At 45.6% G+C, this 15,209-nt stretch overlaps 1 protein-coding gene across 3 annotated transcripts in view; it reads left to right on the top strand.

Annotated features, from left to right (window-relative positions):
* The window catches only part of LOC147885409 (uncharacterized), a 95,624-nt gene extending 81,724 nt beyond the window's left edge, over positions 1-13,900 (top strand). For all 3 annotated transcript variants that reach the window (XM_087396643.1, XM_087396644.1, XM_087396642.1), the window contains one exon: positions 13,514-13,900. In XM_087396643.1, the coding sequence (XP_087252769.1) occupies positions 13,514-13,698 (185 nt within the window). In that variant the 3' untranslated portion in view covers positions 13,699-13,900. The remainder of the gene's footprint in view (positions 1-13,513) is intronic.
* The last annotated feature ends 1,309 nt before the right edge of the window (positions 13,901-15,209 follow it).

Genomic DNA, 15,209 nt, shown 5'->3' with positions numbered 1-15,209 from the left:
AGATAGTAAATACAAAGTTCGCCATGACATAGGTCGATGCCATCTTTCAGACAGTGACATTTATCCACAGAGTTTGTGACTTACCTCACTATAGCATCTAGGCGACTAGCAAAGAGTGGACAGACACATGGTATGCACGCATATCCACACGGTTTGCTTGTTATGGTTTTTAGATGGACAGGTTTTCCCCTTTTCATATAGCATGGAAATGCCACTTGAGTCAATCCCATGAGATGAGATTAACGGTATCATGTTAAATCTCCTCAAGCTCCATGCATCTCGAACTGGGGAGGGGGGACTAGGAGCTCCCCACCAAGATCGAGTTTTATCGCGACCACTGCCAGTTAGTATCGGAGGAGGGATTCATCATTAGACTCCAGTATCTCGAGGACAAAGGAGTCTCACATGCACTGAGGATTGCCATTGGACAGATGCAGTTTTCATCCCATTAGCTTAGGATTGAGACATGGAGAGCAGCAGGTATACCCAAAGAGTAATGGATTTGTATGCTATGAACATTTTGGGTGGTGGAGACAGAGGAACATTTTCTTTGTGCATGCCCAGCCTAGTATGAGATCTGGGGATGATTCCTTTGTCTCTACCACAGTATCAGAGTAGGTTAGCCCTGCCATAGCCATAGCTGCCACGTCATTCTATACCTAACCCTAATCCTATTTCGAAACCCTAAATCTGCTTCAGTCTCTTATACAGCCTGCTGCTTCCTAGGGTTTCTGCACCACAACTCTCCATTTCTACAGCCGCCACAGCTTCTCCTCAGTTCCGCCTCTCTCAACCCACCTAGAACCTCCACAGCCAGCCGTACAGTCTGTACTGGATGTACGGACTGTTCCGTACTGTTTTCCCCTACTGCGTCGTACCAATCCGGCAGCTCCTACAAAGTGCGCCTGCGCGTGAGGGTTTCCAGGGTTGTTTTGAGGCCATTTCAGAGCTTTTCGACGCTCAAGACAGCCTTAACTTGCTGCTGCTCTGTATTCGACCACCTGTGAGTGCTTTGTGCAGCACTTCAAGGCCTTTGGAGGCATTTTTGACGTGTTTTGAGCTTGCTGCTGCATAACCGCCTTCAGTAGAGGCATTTTCGAGCTGTTTTGAGGCCTTCACCATGTCTACATCAGCTGTCTTTTGCATCAGATAGCTGTTACAGCATTTCGAAGTGCTCTTGTGAGCCGTTTTGAGGGGAGATTGCTGGTCCTTCATCTTAGCTTGCTGCCTGCCTTCAGAAAGTCCTCTTTCATTATGACTTCTTTGACTTCAAGCTCTATCCTCATGGAGAAGTTTAAGGGGAAGGTTTTCCCACATGGCAAACAAAAATGCAGCTGCTCTTTATGCGTGAAGGAGTTTGGGATGATGTTGAGGATGACCAAGTTGAGCTACTTGATCAACAACACCAAAAGATTTGGAAGCAGCAGAATTCTAAGGCCATTGTCCTCATTGGTCTTTGCTTAGCTGACTCTCTCATCCATCATGTGGATTTCAAGTCTACAGCTAAGCAGATTTGGAGTCGCCTCCTCGAGACCTTAAAATCACCAACTCTAAAGTCTTTCTGAAGCTCAAATTTTATGATCTGAAAATGGAAGACAGTGATGAGTTGAGTGATCATCTAGCTCGGTTTCAATCTCTTGTTCAACAACTCTCAAGGTTGAAGAGTGTCCCTGATAATGAAGATAAGATGGCAGTCCTTATGAAGATTATCATGGAATTTCTCGCTTTGAGCACACTCTTGAGATTCTTCGTCTTGCCACTACCACGATTGATGATATGGTGGCCCTTCTCATTGAGAAGCATCGTCGCAATAAGGAAGCCGTTCTTGCCTCTCCTATTAATCATGCATTTGCTTCCACAAGCAAATGGAAGACCAACAAGAACGTCATTTGCAGGTTTTGCAAGAGGAAAGGACATATTGAAGCCCATTGCTTCAAGAAGAAAGCACAGGAACAAGAGACGCATCATGCCAATCTTTTGGTTGAAGACGAAGCTGAACCTGAAGAGCCCCCGGAGGAGATACATGCAGCTACAGCAGAGGTTCATGGCCTCTCTCTTGATGACGAGGATCCATTTGACTGGGATTGAGCTTTCTAGGCCCCTTATGCTATGTGTGTTTGTGTTGAGTCACATAAAGGTTCTCAGCCTTGAGTTGTTCCTCTAAATTGAATGTCTTTGGAGTCAATAAGAGGTCCTCTGCCTTGGGTTGTCCCCCAAAAATGATTGTATTGTGTTTTACTTTGGTTGATGGTATTGACGACCCAGTTCATAGTAAGGGGGGATGACGAGTGATGGTTTGCCCTTGCCGGTCGCAAGTTTACTGAGAAGTCACTATCACACGGGAGGTGTTGGATAGTTGGACCTGCTCTTTGCAGTATTGCGGTGGAGGGGGGATCAGTCTACTCTTGCGTGTTGAGTCTCACACCTCTTTGCTCTGAAAGGGGGTGTTGGAGATATCATAGTCAAAGAGTGTGTTAGTGTGTAGTACTAGGTGATCTAGTACTAGTTTATGTGTGTGAGTGCCACGTGTCATCATGGGACTTATCCCCTATGCAGTAGGTGCTAGAGTGTGTGTGAGTAGCCTACATAAGGCTTGTACTTCACTTGTCTTGTCATACTTGATGGATGAATGAAAGCCTTCATGGCTTCTACATTGTGTACCACTTCTTCTCTCCCTAGCTCCCTAGCCTCTCTCTCTCTCTCTCTCTCTCTCTCTCTCTCTCTCTCTCTCTCTCTCCCCCCCCTTTCACCATGTTTCTAACACAGAGCCCATTTGCGTAAGGTGACGACCAGCCTATCCATTTGCATCCGTACAAGGGCATTAAGATGCACCAGTTCTCCGTACATCTCCCAGGGTGTAGTCCATACAACTAGTCCTGACCTTCCGTAGAGTTGTATTCGTTCTTCCGTACCCCCTGCACTAAGCAATCCGTACAATGGGCATTAGCTCCTCGTACCATCCGTACTCAATCTCCACGCAGGCCTTCCGTACATCTGTATGATGTCATCCGCCCACACATGCGAGCATCTTCACAAGGAAGCAGGCTCTCACTGTGCATTTCCGTACGTGAACCCGTGCATAGCCTTGGTCGACTCGCCAACCATTCACGTGAAGTCTCCTCTCACACCTAAGTGCTCCCGTAAGGAATTTCTTAGCCCCAGACTTCCTACCACCCCGTACGCACGTCGTCCTCTCTCCTTTTCCACCTGACCAGCTAGGTGGTTCCAGGCTCCTTCTTGCTTAATCCATCCATGCAAGGAGGTTGGCTTGCTGGATGCCACGTGGCATGCCCACGTTTTGGATTCGCCCTTTGCTCTTTTATTTGTCCCTAGGGCCCCCTCTAGTGGGACCTTTTTAAATACCTAACCAATGACCAACTTTGGCCTAGACCTCTCATTTACCCCCAAGGCACAATTCCCTAGGGGGAAAACTTGCACATCCACACCCCGTGGCCTTGCAAACTAGATTTCCAGGGTTGTGCCCACATGCAAGTAAGGACTCCCGCCCTCGTGACATACCCCTCTACCGACAGCAAGCAGTACCTCGGGTGAAACATAAAATGTCACCAAGCGACGTCTAGATATCTGAGTCTGTCTATAACAAAGAGACAGAGGTACTACCCCTCTCTTGAGCATCAGGCAATGCTCCAGAGCTACGCTTTGCTGAGCCTAAAGGAGCCACAACCAAAGTCGGCTAAAGGTGAAAAGCTTCTAGTTAGAGGTATAATACCTTGGGTGAAACATAAAATGTCACCAAGCGACGTCTAGATATCTTAGCCTGTCTATAACAAAGAGACAAAGGTACTACCCCTCTCTTGAGCATCGGACAATGCTCCAGACCTACACTTTGCTGAGCCTGGGCCCTGAAGGAGCCACAACCGAAGTTGGCTAAAGGTGAAAAGCTTCTAGATAGAGGTGTAATAACTGAGCTGTATCTACCAAATCATCCTCTTCCAGCCACTTTGCATGTACTAAAGAATAATTTCTGAATTTAACCTAGGAATGGCGGGAAACTCTACCTCTGATCTTCCTTTCCTTATGTGCCAAAATCTGCTCTAGAACTAGGATCTCATCCATCTCCTCAACCTCTGGTTGCATCTCCACAGGCATATCCTCTGGCACATCACCCTTGAAAGGCTTAAAGAGACTCACATGAAAAGCATTGTGAATCCTTCAATGATCTAGTAACTTCAACCTGTAAGCTAAATCACTTAACTTCTCTGAAACTTTTAAAGGCCCATAATATCTCATGCTGAGCTTGGGAAACAACTGGTCTTTGCCCTCCTCCTTCTTTAGTCTTGCCTTTTCAAAGCGCAAAAGAATCCAATCACCTTCATTAAAGATTAAATCGCGTCAGTGACGATCAACTGCCTTCTTTTGCTTTGCCCGAGTCTCCTGGGGAGCCTGTTCCACCTTCTTATCTGCCACATCCATACCTTCAACATAGTTATCAGCCTCGAAAATCTTATCCTTAGTATGCAAGATAGGCGGAACTTTACTGCCCCCTTCCACTATTTTAAAAGGAGCTTTCCTAGTGGAAGTATGCACAATATTGTTGTAAGCAAACTCCACTAAGGGCAAATACTGCTCCCATTGTGACTTATGCTCAGACACATAACATTTCAGTAGAGCAAGAGGAGTGGAATTTTCCTCTTCGGACTGCCCATTTGACGGAGGATGAAATGAACATGAAAATCTCAATGTAATGCCCATATTTTCAAAGAGACCTCTCCAAACAAGACTCGTCATGCACGGATCTCTGTCACTCATGATAGACTACGGCATCCCATGATATTTGAAAATGTTTTGCATGAACAACCTTGCCATCTGATCCAGTGTAATTTTCTTCCTTACCGCAATGAAGTGTGCCTACTTGCTGAATCGGCATATAATAGTCCAAATACCTTCATTTCCCATAGGGCTCCTAGGAAGATTAAATATGAAATCCATGTCAATGCTCTCCCACGGTCTATCTAGGAGTGGCAATGGCTGCAACCATCCAGGTGTCTTCTGCGTGTCAAACTTGACCTTCTGGCAGGTGATGCATGTTTTGACAAAGGCATCCACATCTCATCTCAAAGCTTGGCAATAAAAAAGTGCTCCACTGCTTTCACCGTGGCATTTGCTATGCTAGATCTTGCTTGGACCAATCCCTGGTGGAAGGCATTATTGTCTGTCAAACACATGGCACTCGGCCCAATATTGTTTCTAGTAGCCTTACCAGGCCACACAAGCTACAATAACTATTACCGAGGCCCACATGGCCATTTATCTGCTGTGAGTTGAGAAATAAAGCATACAAATACTGCCAACAGTGGAAGCGTGAACAAAGCATTGACCTACCCTCTGTGGGATTCCTTGCACAACATAGGTCTTCCAAAAGTAGATTGCAAGGAAAGCATGCTCTTTGTGACCAGCAGCCCCTCCTGGACAGCTCACATCCAATTGACGAAGCACAATGCAAGCAGCCAGCCCAAGCCCTCCTAGTGATGACGCCTAGAGCCCATCGGTGTAAGATGATGACCAGCCTATCCATTTGCATCCGTACAAGGGCATTAAGCTGCACAAGTTCTCCATACAGCTCCCAGGGTGCAGCCCGCACAATTGTACCCGACCTTCCGTACAACTGTACTCATTCTTCCATACCCTTGCACTAAGCAATCTGTACAATGGGCATTAGCATCCTGTACCGTCCATACATCCGTACTCAATCTCCACGCAAGACTTCCGTACATCCGAATGACGTTAGCCGCCCACACATGCGAGCATCTTTACAAGGAAGCAGGCTCTCGCCGTACATTTTTGTACGTGATCCCATGCATAGCCTCGATTGACTCGCCAGCCATTCGTGTGAAGTCTCCTCTCACATTTGAGTGCTCTCGTACGGAATTTCTTAGCCCCAGAGCTCCTACCACCCCGTACACACATCAACCTCTTTCCCTTTCCACCTGACCAGCCTAGGTGGTTCTAGGCTCCTCCTTGCCTAATCCATCCATGCAAGGAGACTAGCTTGGGTGGCTGCCACATGTTATGCCCATGTTTTGGATTTGCCCCTTGCTCTTTTATTTGCCCCTAGGCCACCTTTTTCAAAACCCAACCAATGACCAACTTAGATTTATAAGGTTCTTTGTCCCTCTTGAGGCTAGGCGTCTCATTTATCCCCAAGGCACAATTCCCTAGGGGGAAAACTTGCACATCCACACCTCGTGGCATCGCCAACTAGATTTCCAGGGTTGTGCCCTTTACTACGGTCGTGCTCACATGCAAGGACAGAACTCGCGCCCTCCTGACATGGGTGGATGCCCTAAAAGAACTAACATGGGTGGATGCCCTAAAAGAACTAGTTGCACCACTATCCATTGTGCCTACCCAATGTGCGTCCCTGCCCCACCATGAGCCTTGTTGATCTCGAACATCTGGATGCCACAGGAGAGGTTGATGCTTAAACTCTTCGCAGCATTGTGGATTGACCCTAAAAATGTTGCAAGACTTCTCATCAAGGGGAGCCCTTCTGTGTGAGAGGAGCCTCTGAAAATACCCACGTGTGGGATTGTTGCCACTGACCTCCATTGCGAGGTGTGTTTTGAGACACCCTTGTTGATGTAAGAGCTTCCAAGGCTTCGAGCTTGGAATAAGATCTCAACTTGCCCTAAAAGGCTCTACTTTACACCTTCGGGTCGATGATGCCAAGTCCTCACTCCACCTGGGGCAGAATTACCGCCTACCAAGCAGCCCTAATGTTCCTCGTGCCATCCGATTGCACCCATAGAAAATTGCACACTAGGTGACTGAGCTTTCCTACGCATCCTCTGTGAAAACACCAACACAAGGCTATATACCATGTTGTAGCCAGGAGAATTTGGTTGGCCATGAGGGCCCTTACTGCAAGGGAGAGTTTGGTCGAGCTCCAATATAAATGCTTGCGCCGCACACTCTCAAGCACGAGGGCAATTTGTTGCTCTGCCAAAATGTCAATGCCCTCCTGGTAGCCTAGGTATGTTGTCATCTTCCCTTGCAAAATCTAGTGGGAGCCCAATGCGGTCCCCTAATCATCCTAAGTTACCCTGAGGAAACCAACTGACTTGGTCCCGTTGATCCTAGCCGCAAAGGCCAAGTCATGTTGATCCTAGCCGCAGAGGCCAAGTCATGTTGATCCTAGCCGCAGAGGCCAAGCAATATCTATGTAGGGCTCCCTTGACTCCCTCAAGGCTCTCAGTCGTGCCCTTCACAAAGAGTGTCGTGTCATTTGCAAACTCTGAGTCCATTAGCTCCTTGTCTTGACGGATGGGAGCTGCAACAACCCAATGAGGCCTATTGCCTGGGATCACAGAAAATAGCTCAGTGCCTCTACCACAAAGAGAAAGACTAAAGGAGCAAGGTAGCATCCATGCCTTACTTGGTGGAAAGGTGTAAATCCCTCTCCCGTGTCACCTCTGACGAGCGTTTGACTAGCGCTCCTTGCATACAAGGCCTAGACCCACGGAATCCTCCTAAGAATGCTAACCTCTGCATCGTGCCCTCCGGAAAAGACCACTCCACCCTATCATAAGCCTTCTCGAGATCCAAGGAAGGCTTGCGATAAGCTAAGACTCCTCCGGAGCCCAATCCACTGCCTCCCAAACGATGAAGTTGTTGTCCAAGATACTAAGTTCCTGAACAAAACCGTTTGTGTCATGGATGATGTCAATGAGGTGGGGCTGGAAACCACAAGCTCAAGATCTTGGTTGAGATCTTGTAAGCGGTATCCAACATGCTGATGGTTTGCAATGTCGAATGTCAGACCTATCCCCCCTTTGGGATCAACAAATCCACCCTCGACTGAGTGACTAGGGGATCGAGCTAGGGTTGAAAATCTTCTAAAGAGACGTAGGGATGTGTGAATGAACTCGCAAAACCACCTAAAGAAGGATGGTGTCAATGCATCCTTCCCAGGGCACTTGTGTGGAGAGAGGGCCTTGAGGGTCTCCATTTCCATGCATGATCCATAGCTCCTTCCCTTGGGGCCTAACAACTCCTCCATTATCTTGCCCGATCCCTCATTATCGGATCAAAGAGAAGGATGGTCCACCACTCTTTCCCTGTAGTAGCAAAGTTGTAGTCCCTAAAAGGACGAGACGGGGTTCCAACTGCGGTAATGGAACCACCCTTTGGGGGTTGCAAAATCAAGACTGACGCCTCTAGTGCAAGCGGGTAGCTGTCTAGAATGTCCATATAGTTTTAGGGTCCTAGCCGCGAGAACTCTTATGGAAGGGTCTGTCCTAGGTGAGGCTTCGGCCCTGTAGTCTGGGGAAAACGGGGGAACTCTTGTGCCAACTCAGGGGAGGCATGCTTTGTCCATTGGGAGGAAGAAGGCTAAGATTGACACAATGAAGCTTTCATTGTATCTTTTTTTCCCTGGGTCTAGTAGACACGAATAAACTTTCTTTCTCTTCCTTGTTATATCGGTGTGTACATGGAATCAAGCGACACTAGCTCATGGTTTAGCTTAGTACCTTGAGAGGCCATGGTTTTCCTTCAATCCCATCTCATGTTTTGGCTTTCTCTTCCTTGTTATATCGGTGTGTATATGGAATCAAGCGGGTGTGATTTTTTGGTGAGCTTTTTGTCATGAGCTTTTTTTCAATTTTCATGAATATTGCGAGCTTTTCATAATGAGAGAGAGAGAGAGAGAGAGAGAGAGAGAGAGAGAGAGGGGGGGGGGGTTTCATGGAGTAGGGTGGGTTGAAAATTTGGGTTGTGGTTGTAGTTAAGACGAGAGAGGGGGGGGAGGGGAGATAAAGGAAAGAGGGAGGGATGGGCACATGGGTAAGGTGGCATGGAGAAGGGAGGGGAGGGGAGTTGGAACATATATTTGTTATCATAGTGGAGAACATAGAGGGGGAACTTATAAGGTATGCAAAGAGGAGTGTAAAGAGGAGAGAGAGGATGAGGAATGTGAAAGTTATGTTCATCTACTAAATGCAAAGGGGAAGGGAGGAACTATGGGAGATATGTTCATTTTAAAAGTGTATAATTTTACAGGTTTGACCTCATATTTGGATTCCTCGTCGAATTCCGGTCATTTTGAGTACCAACATGACCATATTCCGATAAAAATTGAAAAAATGATGTTTTTGTCATGAATTCAGTTTTGGCCTGTTTTGGGCCTACTTTGAGTCTGCGCTAGTCTGACATGTTTGACCTTCTCATCCATCCTCTCAAGCATTTGTTTTGAAATCTCAACTACTGTTAGCAAGTAGAGCCTGCTACCTCTATGAAGAAGAACATTGTTTGCAAACCTGAAATGAGGACTGGTGAGGAGAGAGGGGGAGAGAGATTAAGAGAGAGAAGAGGGTCTTTTGGCGGCCGTGGTTGCTTGAGGGAGGGAGAGAGACTCAGGGGGTAGGTAGTCTTTTATAGGCCTGACCCAGGTAGTCGGCCAGCTGGTCGGTCAGTTCCTAGGTCGGTGGGCTGCCCAGTTGGTCGGCCAATTCTCATCGGCCAGTTCTAGTCAGCCATTTTTGGCCTTTTTGGCCACTTGTTTGGCCCTATTGGCTGACCTTTTGGCTGGTCTGTTTGGTTCCTTTTGTGCCTTTGGCTGGCCTTAATGCCCCTAAAATAAGGAGCGCTGCAAGCTGGTATATTTGTCCCTAAAATTGGAGATTGTAGTTGCTTAACATAGGCATGAATCAAAGACACAAATATCATTGACTCTAGCATTGTTACCTCCGATGTATGAGCATGAATCTCGGATGTATATTTATTGGGAAGTTTACAACCTCTACACACTAGCATTTATGCAAAAATATTGTAATATTTAAGGCTGTTGCCAATGTATTGATTAGTTAGGAGGGTTAGGGATACTTTTTCCTTCTAAGGTTTTCCCCTCTAACCATAGTTAGTGCTTGACTTTAGTTTGTTGCAACTTCATGTCAAGTTTGCCTGCTCCAGCATCTCCATCTCTCACATTTCGTATTAGAACTTGTCTGTGTTGCCCTCCACTCCCCAACTCCATTCCAAGTTCGGGAGAGGACTTCTGTCATGGGGAAACTCCACCTACAGCCATAGTTGTCTTGTTTTCCTATAGCCACTACCCTGAGCTAGCAGCTTGAAGTAAGGTGCCCGCAGGTTTTGAAGCTTTGGTGCAGATTTTGAAGCTCTTCTACTGTTTTCAAGGCAGACAGTACTTGTTTCAGTGCTGAAATTCCTGCACATCCTGATCTATAGCCACTGTTTTGATTTTGACCTGTTCTACTATAGGTTTTGACCTGTTATGCACCTGCTCCTATGGTTTTCTGTTTTCTACAGCAGCTAGGGTTTGCACAGGCTAAAGTGCATGCACCATCTAGGTGCTGCTTGTAAGAGACATTGTCTACAGTCTTTTGCAGACCTCAGGGCCCGTGTTGCATTTTGGAGCTGACCAAGGCAGCTGCAACCTGCTGCAGGCTCATTTTGGAGCAGTCTACTCATATTGCTAGGTCCCACTCACAGAGGATTGGGTACCCCTTTCGGTCACAGACATTTGGATGCCATACAAGCTGTTTATGTGCAAGGAGTTTGAAGTAAATATTGCATTTTTTAGGAGTCTGCTCCAAATGTGTTAGAAAACTTAAAAGCCCCCGTTAATGTGTTGGAATGGTCACTTCCCCATCTGTGAGCCCCCAAATGAGGAGTGCATCGGGGGGGGTGGACCATAGGTGGAATGGCCTGCCACATGGACAGCATCTTGGCTGTCATGAGGGCAGGGGACTCATGGTGGAGAGGGGGCTGGCACATGGGCAGCACACAGGCTGCCATGTGGATAGCTGTCAAGACAGAGCCAGTGGGCTGACAGAGGCCCATCATGGCATGAATGTATAAGCTGGAACAGGCCCCTGACAGAGGCGCACAGGAGGTGGAACATAGCTGGCACATGGCAGGCCAAAAGGGCGCCTGCAGGGGGCAACAGGACCAGCCAACCAAGTCGGCCAGCAAGCCAGTCGGCCATTAGGACTGACTGGTCGATTTTTGACAGCCAGCTCCCAAGGGGGCCTATAAAAGGAGGGGCCCTCATATATCATCTATGCTTAACACCTGCAGCAGATAGAGTGCTGAAGTAAGGCATTTTGGGGATCCTCCCTAAACCCCTGAAACCTTGTTGAGAGCAATGCAGTAGCAGAGGCATTTTGGGGCTCCTCCTTAAGCCACTGAAGACCTTGTCGAGAGCAATGCAGCAGCAGGATAGAGCGTGGGGCATGCGCCTACTGTACAGGCTGCTTTGGGGGGTGCAATACAGGCTGGAGCACTCCGTGGAACTGTGTGCTGGTCTGGAACATTGCAAGGTTAGTGTAAGACCTGCAGCCGGTTTTGCAGCAGTGACAGGCCTAGGATGGAACAGGTTGGGTACAAGCAGGTCAGCAGACCTGCAGAGGAGGTGATTTTTACAGACCAGGCCAAAATGACAAAAACACCATTTTTTCAATTTTTATCGGAATATGGTCATGTTGGTACTCAAAATGACCGGAATTCAACGAGGAATCCAAATCTAAGGTCAAAAGTTTCAAATTATACACTTTTAAAATGAACATATCTCCCATAGTTCCTCCCTTCTACTTTGAATATGGACATATCTTCCATAATTTTTTGCCTCCTACTGCCACTCATATTCGCCCCCCCTTGTGCATAGTATACACTCTTCCACCCCTCCCACATGCTATGAAAATGAACATATCCTATATCCTCTCCCTCTCTTTCTAACCTCCCCATCTTTCTTATAACAAAAACACGTATGGATTTCTAAGAAAAGCTCGCAAAAACAAAGGAAATGGTAGAAAAGCTCACATTAAAAAGCTCACCAAAAGATTTTCCCCGAATCAAGCCACACTAGCTCATGGTTTAGCTTAGTACCTTGAGAGGCCAAGGTTTGCCTTCAATCCCATCTCATGTTTTGGCTATATGTCTTGGTGCTTGAAAACCTCTTGGGGGTGTGTATTTACAACAAAGGCTACTCAGCTCTCCTCTTCTTTTTGTTGAAGCCCCATCACATTAGTTTAAATGACTGTCTATCAAAGAAAAAGACTCACTTCATGGCTTCTAGGGTGTTTCTTTTGCTCTGTGATTGTCTTCCTGTATGGGGCTCCTCCCTATTCTCAATGTTACTTTTGTCTGCCTTGCAACTGCTCCAAGGGGTTCGAATTCATATTTGTCAATTGGTTTGGACAAGTTGCTTTTGCAAGATTCACATGATGACTAACAAAACCCTATCGTATGAAACTGAAATTTCAAAAGACCAAGGACCTTAATTTTTTTTGTGGGCAATTTGCTGCCACAACTCAGGCTTTTTGTATGATCTGTAGAGTATATGGTTATAACCATTGTTTTGAAGAAAATGATGCCCCTTGAAATCACCGATTCTCAATTGTGTTCACAAATCATTAATAGTTTAAATGTCTAGAAGTTCAAAGGAGAAATGCCTATGGTGTACATTGCGTGTGAAATAAAGGGGATTGACTCGTGAACGCAGCCCATTTTTTGGTTGCCTTGATGCACAGCATGCAATTAGGCTGTGATGGCAAGGGCAATTGCAATTGTGGATGACCTTGCATTGAATTCGGAATGGACAACTTGAGGGGTAGTTCCAATTTTATGAGCCTAATCTTCGTCTTGCAAATCAGTGAGGCACTGAGAAATTCAAGGATGCCACAAATTTGTGCTAGTCCATCTTAGTAACGACAGTCTCTCTCTTGTAGCCTTGCAGGCAAGGCTGTAGTTGTATTTCATGACCACGTGTCTGAAAGGTGGATCCCATATTATTTAAATCAGCTTTTCTCCTGTTTCAAAATATCAGCTGACATAAATGGGAGTTTGGAAGAAAATTTTTGTGAGGTGGCCTGTCTGTCTTGGATCTGATCAACGATCTGTCTGTCTTGAATCTGAGGTGCCCTGTCTCTCTTGCTGATCAATGATCCTGTCAAGACACGCCTTTAAATCTTCCTGTTATCAAATCATGGCATAGAATTCAACTTTCATTATTGTCAAATGAAATGACAAGATCCTGTTATGTTTCATGCACATTTGGGATGAAGTTACCTTAGCTAACAAACTAAGTGATTCTGCAGCAACGTTGAGTGATCTCAATACTAGCTTAGGAAATCACTCCTAGATCCCACTGACGCTCTCTTACATCCTTACAAGAGAGCGCATCAACATCCATATAGTGGACCGTTTTGGTAAAGCCATGGCAAGCCCTCCTCTTGCACACTTGTAAGAAAGTCCTCATGTCTTACTAAGCAAACAACATGCCAGGAAAGTTTTTTAAGACGTGCTATATTTTGAAGTATTCCTTGTGCACCTCCTCGGTATGTATGTTTGGATGGTTTGTTTAAATTTGTGATTGTGCTCATAAAGTCAGGTCTATGCTGTTAAGTTTGTGATGCTATATCAGGATGAACATGAGCTGTCTAATTAGATATTTGGAAGTCGATCCACGTCAAAATTTATCTTCCCTAGGTGTGCATGTGCACATTTGGTAATGTAATTTGGTTTTTTATTGCAGATGATGAGGTTCAAAAATTTGAGGAAGCAGGTCCTGGTCCACCGAAGGCAAAGGTCTTGAAGAATGTAGCTCGAAGGGTGGAGGCTAATCTGGAGGAGTGTTTTGAAGAACGGAACTGCAAGGAAAGGCTGAGGTTTGATCCAAAGTTAAAAGAAAAGGGATTGCTTGACCTTAAGAATACCTAAGTAGGATTATACAACGGCACACAGATGCAACCCAAATTGTGCTGGAAAGGTGCATACTGGTACATCTATAGGGATGGGTGTATATACTAGGTTGCACAATTGAAGGCATCATTTTCAATAGGAGGGTTTTGGTTAAAAATGTCCTTTGATCATTAATTGCCAACTTCATATGAAGGAATCTGGTAAAAGTCCTTTGATTATCTTTGAGCAATGATTGTTCACAATTCTATAGCTATGCTAATGCTTCTTGGCTGGAGAAATAGGATAGAATTTGTATTTCTTTGAAGGGTCCTGTGCATTAGCATTTGTGATGACTTCACCCTCTTTGTTTCAGGACACTACATATTTTTTGTGATCTTGCTTTGTCTCTACACTTAAATTGCAACCTATTTACATGTAACAGTTCAACTCAGAGGACAATGCAGGTGCATGAGGGAGACACAACACAGGTACTTAAACACCTCCATGTAGACAGCACTAGAATCATCAAGAGACAAAGACATACTTCTCCCTGGTACTTGCTGCTCAATGGGCCCCTTTTTATAGAGCCAAAGTTCTCCCAAGTAGCCTAGTAAGTGGCCAACAGGTCGCCGGGATTGTCAAAATAAATAGAGCTTCGAAAGAGGGATTCCCCACAGAGTGGTAAGTCAACAGAATCACATTGATCCACAACAGAATCACACGGAGTTCAAAAAATTATACGAAGTGGCAACTCAAAGATTCATACCGATCCACAAAGGAGACAATAGGACAGCAAGCAATTATCAAATGATCATGGTAAGCAGTTTAATGGCAAAGCTATATGGTACTATATTCGAGCAGAAAATTAGCAAATGGCTAGAAGAGCAAGGGAAAAGCGTGCCATGCAAGTAGGTTTTAAGTCCAAGCACTCAAGAATAGACTATCTAGTCAGTTTGCAATTTGCAACAACAGAGGGTGTTAGGAACAAGAGGAAAACAATTTACTGCTGTTTTATAGACGTCAAGTAAGCCTTCGACATGCTACACCACAAAACCCTATGGGAAAGATGGGAAAGGATCGAACTGTTGCAAATACTTGCAGAATTCAGGGAAGCCATGCTCAAATTGTATGAGGTCATCACAAAATTGGTCAAAACCCTACTAGATGGATTGACCTCTAAGGAGAAGATAATCATAAGCAGTGACATAGGGGTCAAACAAGGCTGCCCCTTCTCACTAACACTCTTCGACTTTGTTCATAGATGAATTAGAACATTGGATGAGAGCATGCAATGGAGAGAGAGAGAGAGTAAAGCTTGCCAACATGCCACATTATGCAAACGATGTGCTACTTTGCAAAGGACAAAAAGGACGCAAACACACTTAATTGCATCAGGCAAGTTTTGTCAACAATTAGGGATGAGAGTCAATCGTCATTGGTCATACCAAGATTTCTATAGCTTCCTTGAGGGTGGTCAAATGGACCTTGTAATAGTCATACAAAGTGTGTCATAGTTGCCAAGAATAGGCTTTGTTGACAGAGCATTCATC

Source organism: Dipteris shenzhenensis, chromosome 25, assembly GCF_047967505.1.
Source record: "Dipteris shenzhenensis isolate YYH24624 ecotype China chromosome 25, Dip_SZ_1.0, whole genome shotgun sequence".
Lineage (NCBI taxonomy): Eukaryota > Viridiplantae > Streptophyta > Polypodiopsida > Gleicheniales > Dipteridaceae > Dipteris > Dipteris shenzhenensis.
Note: the sequence above shows the minus strand (reverse complement) of the source record. Positions and strands in the feature narration are given on the sequence as shown.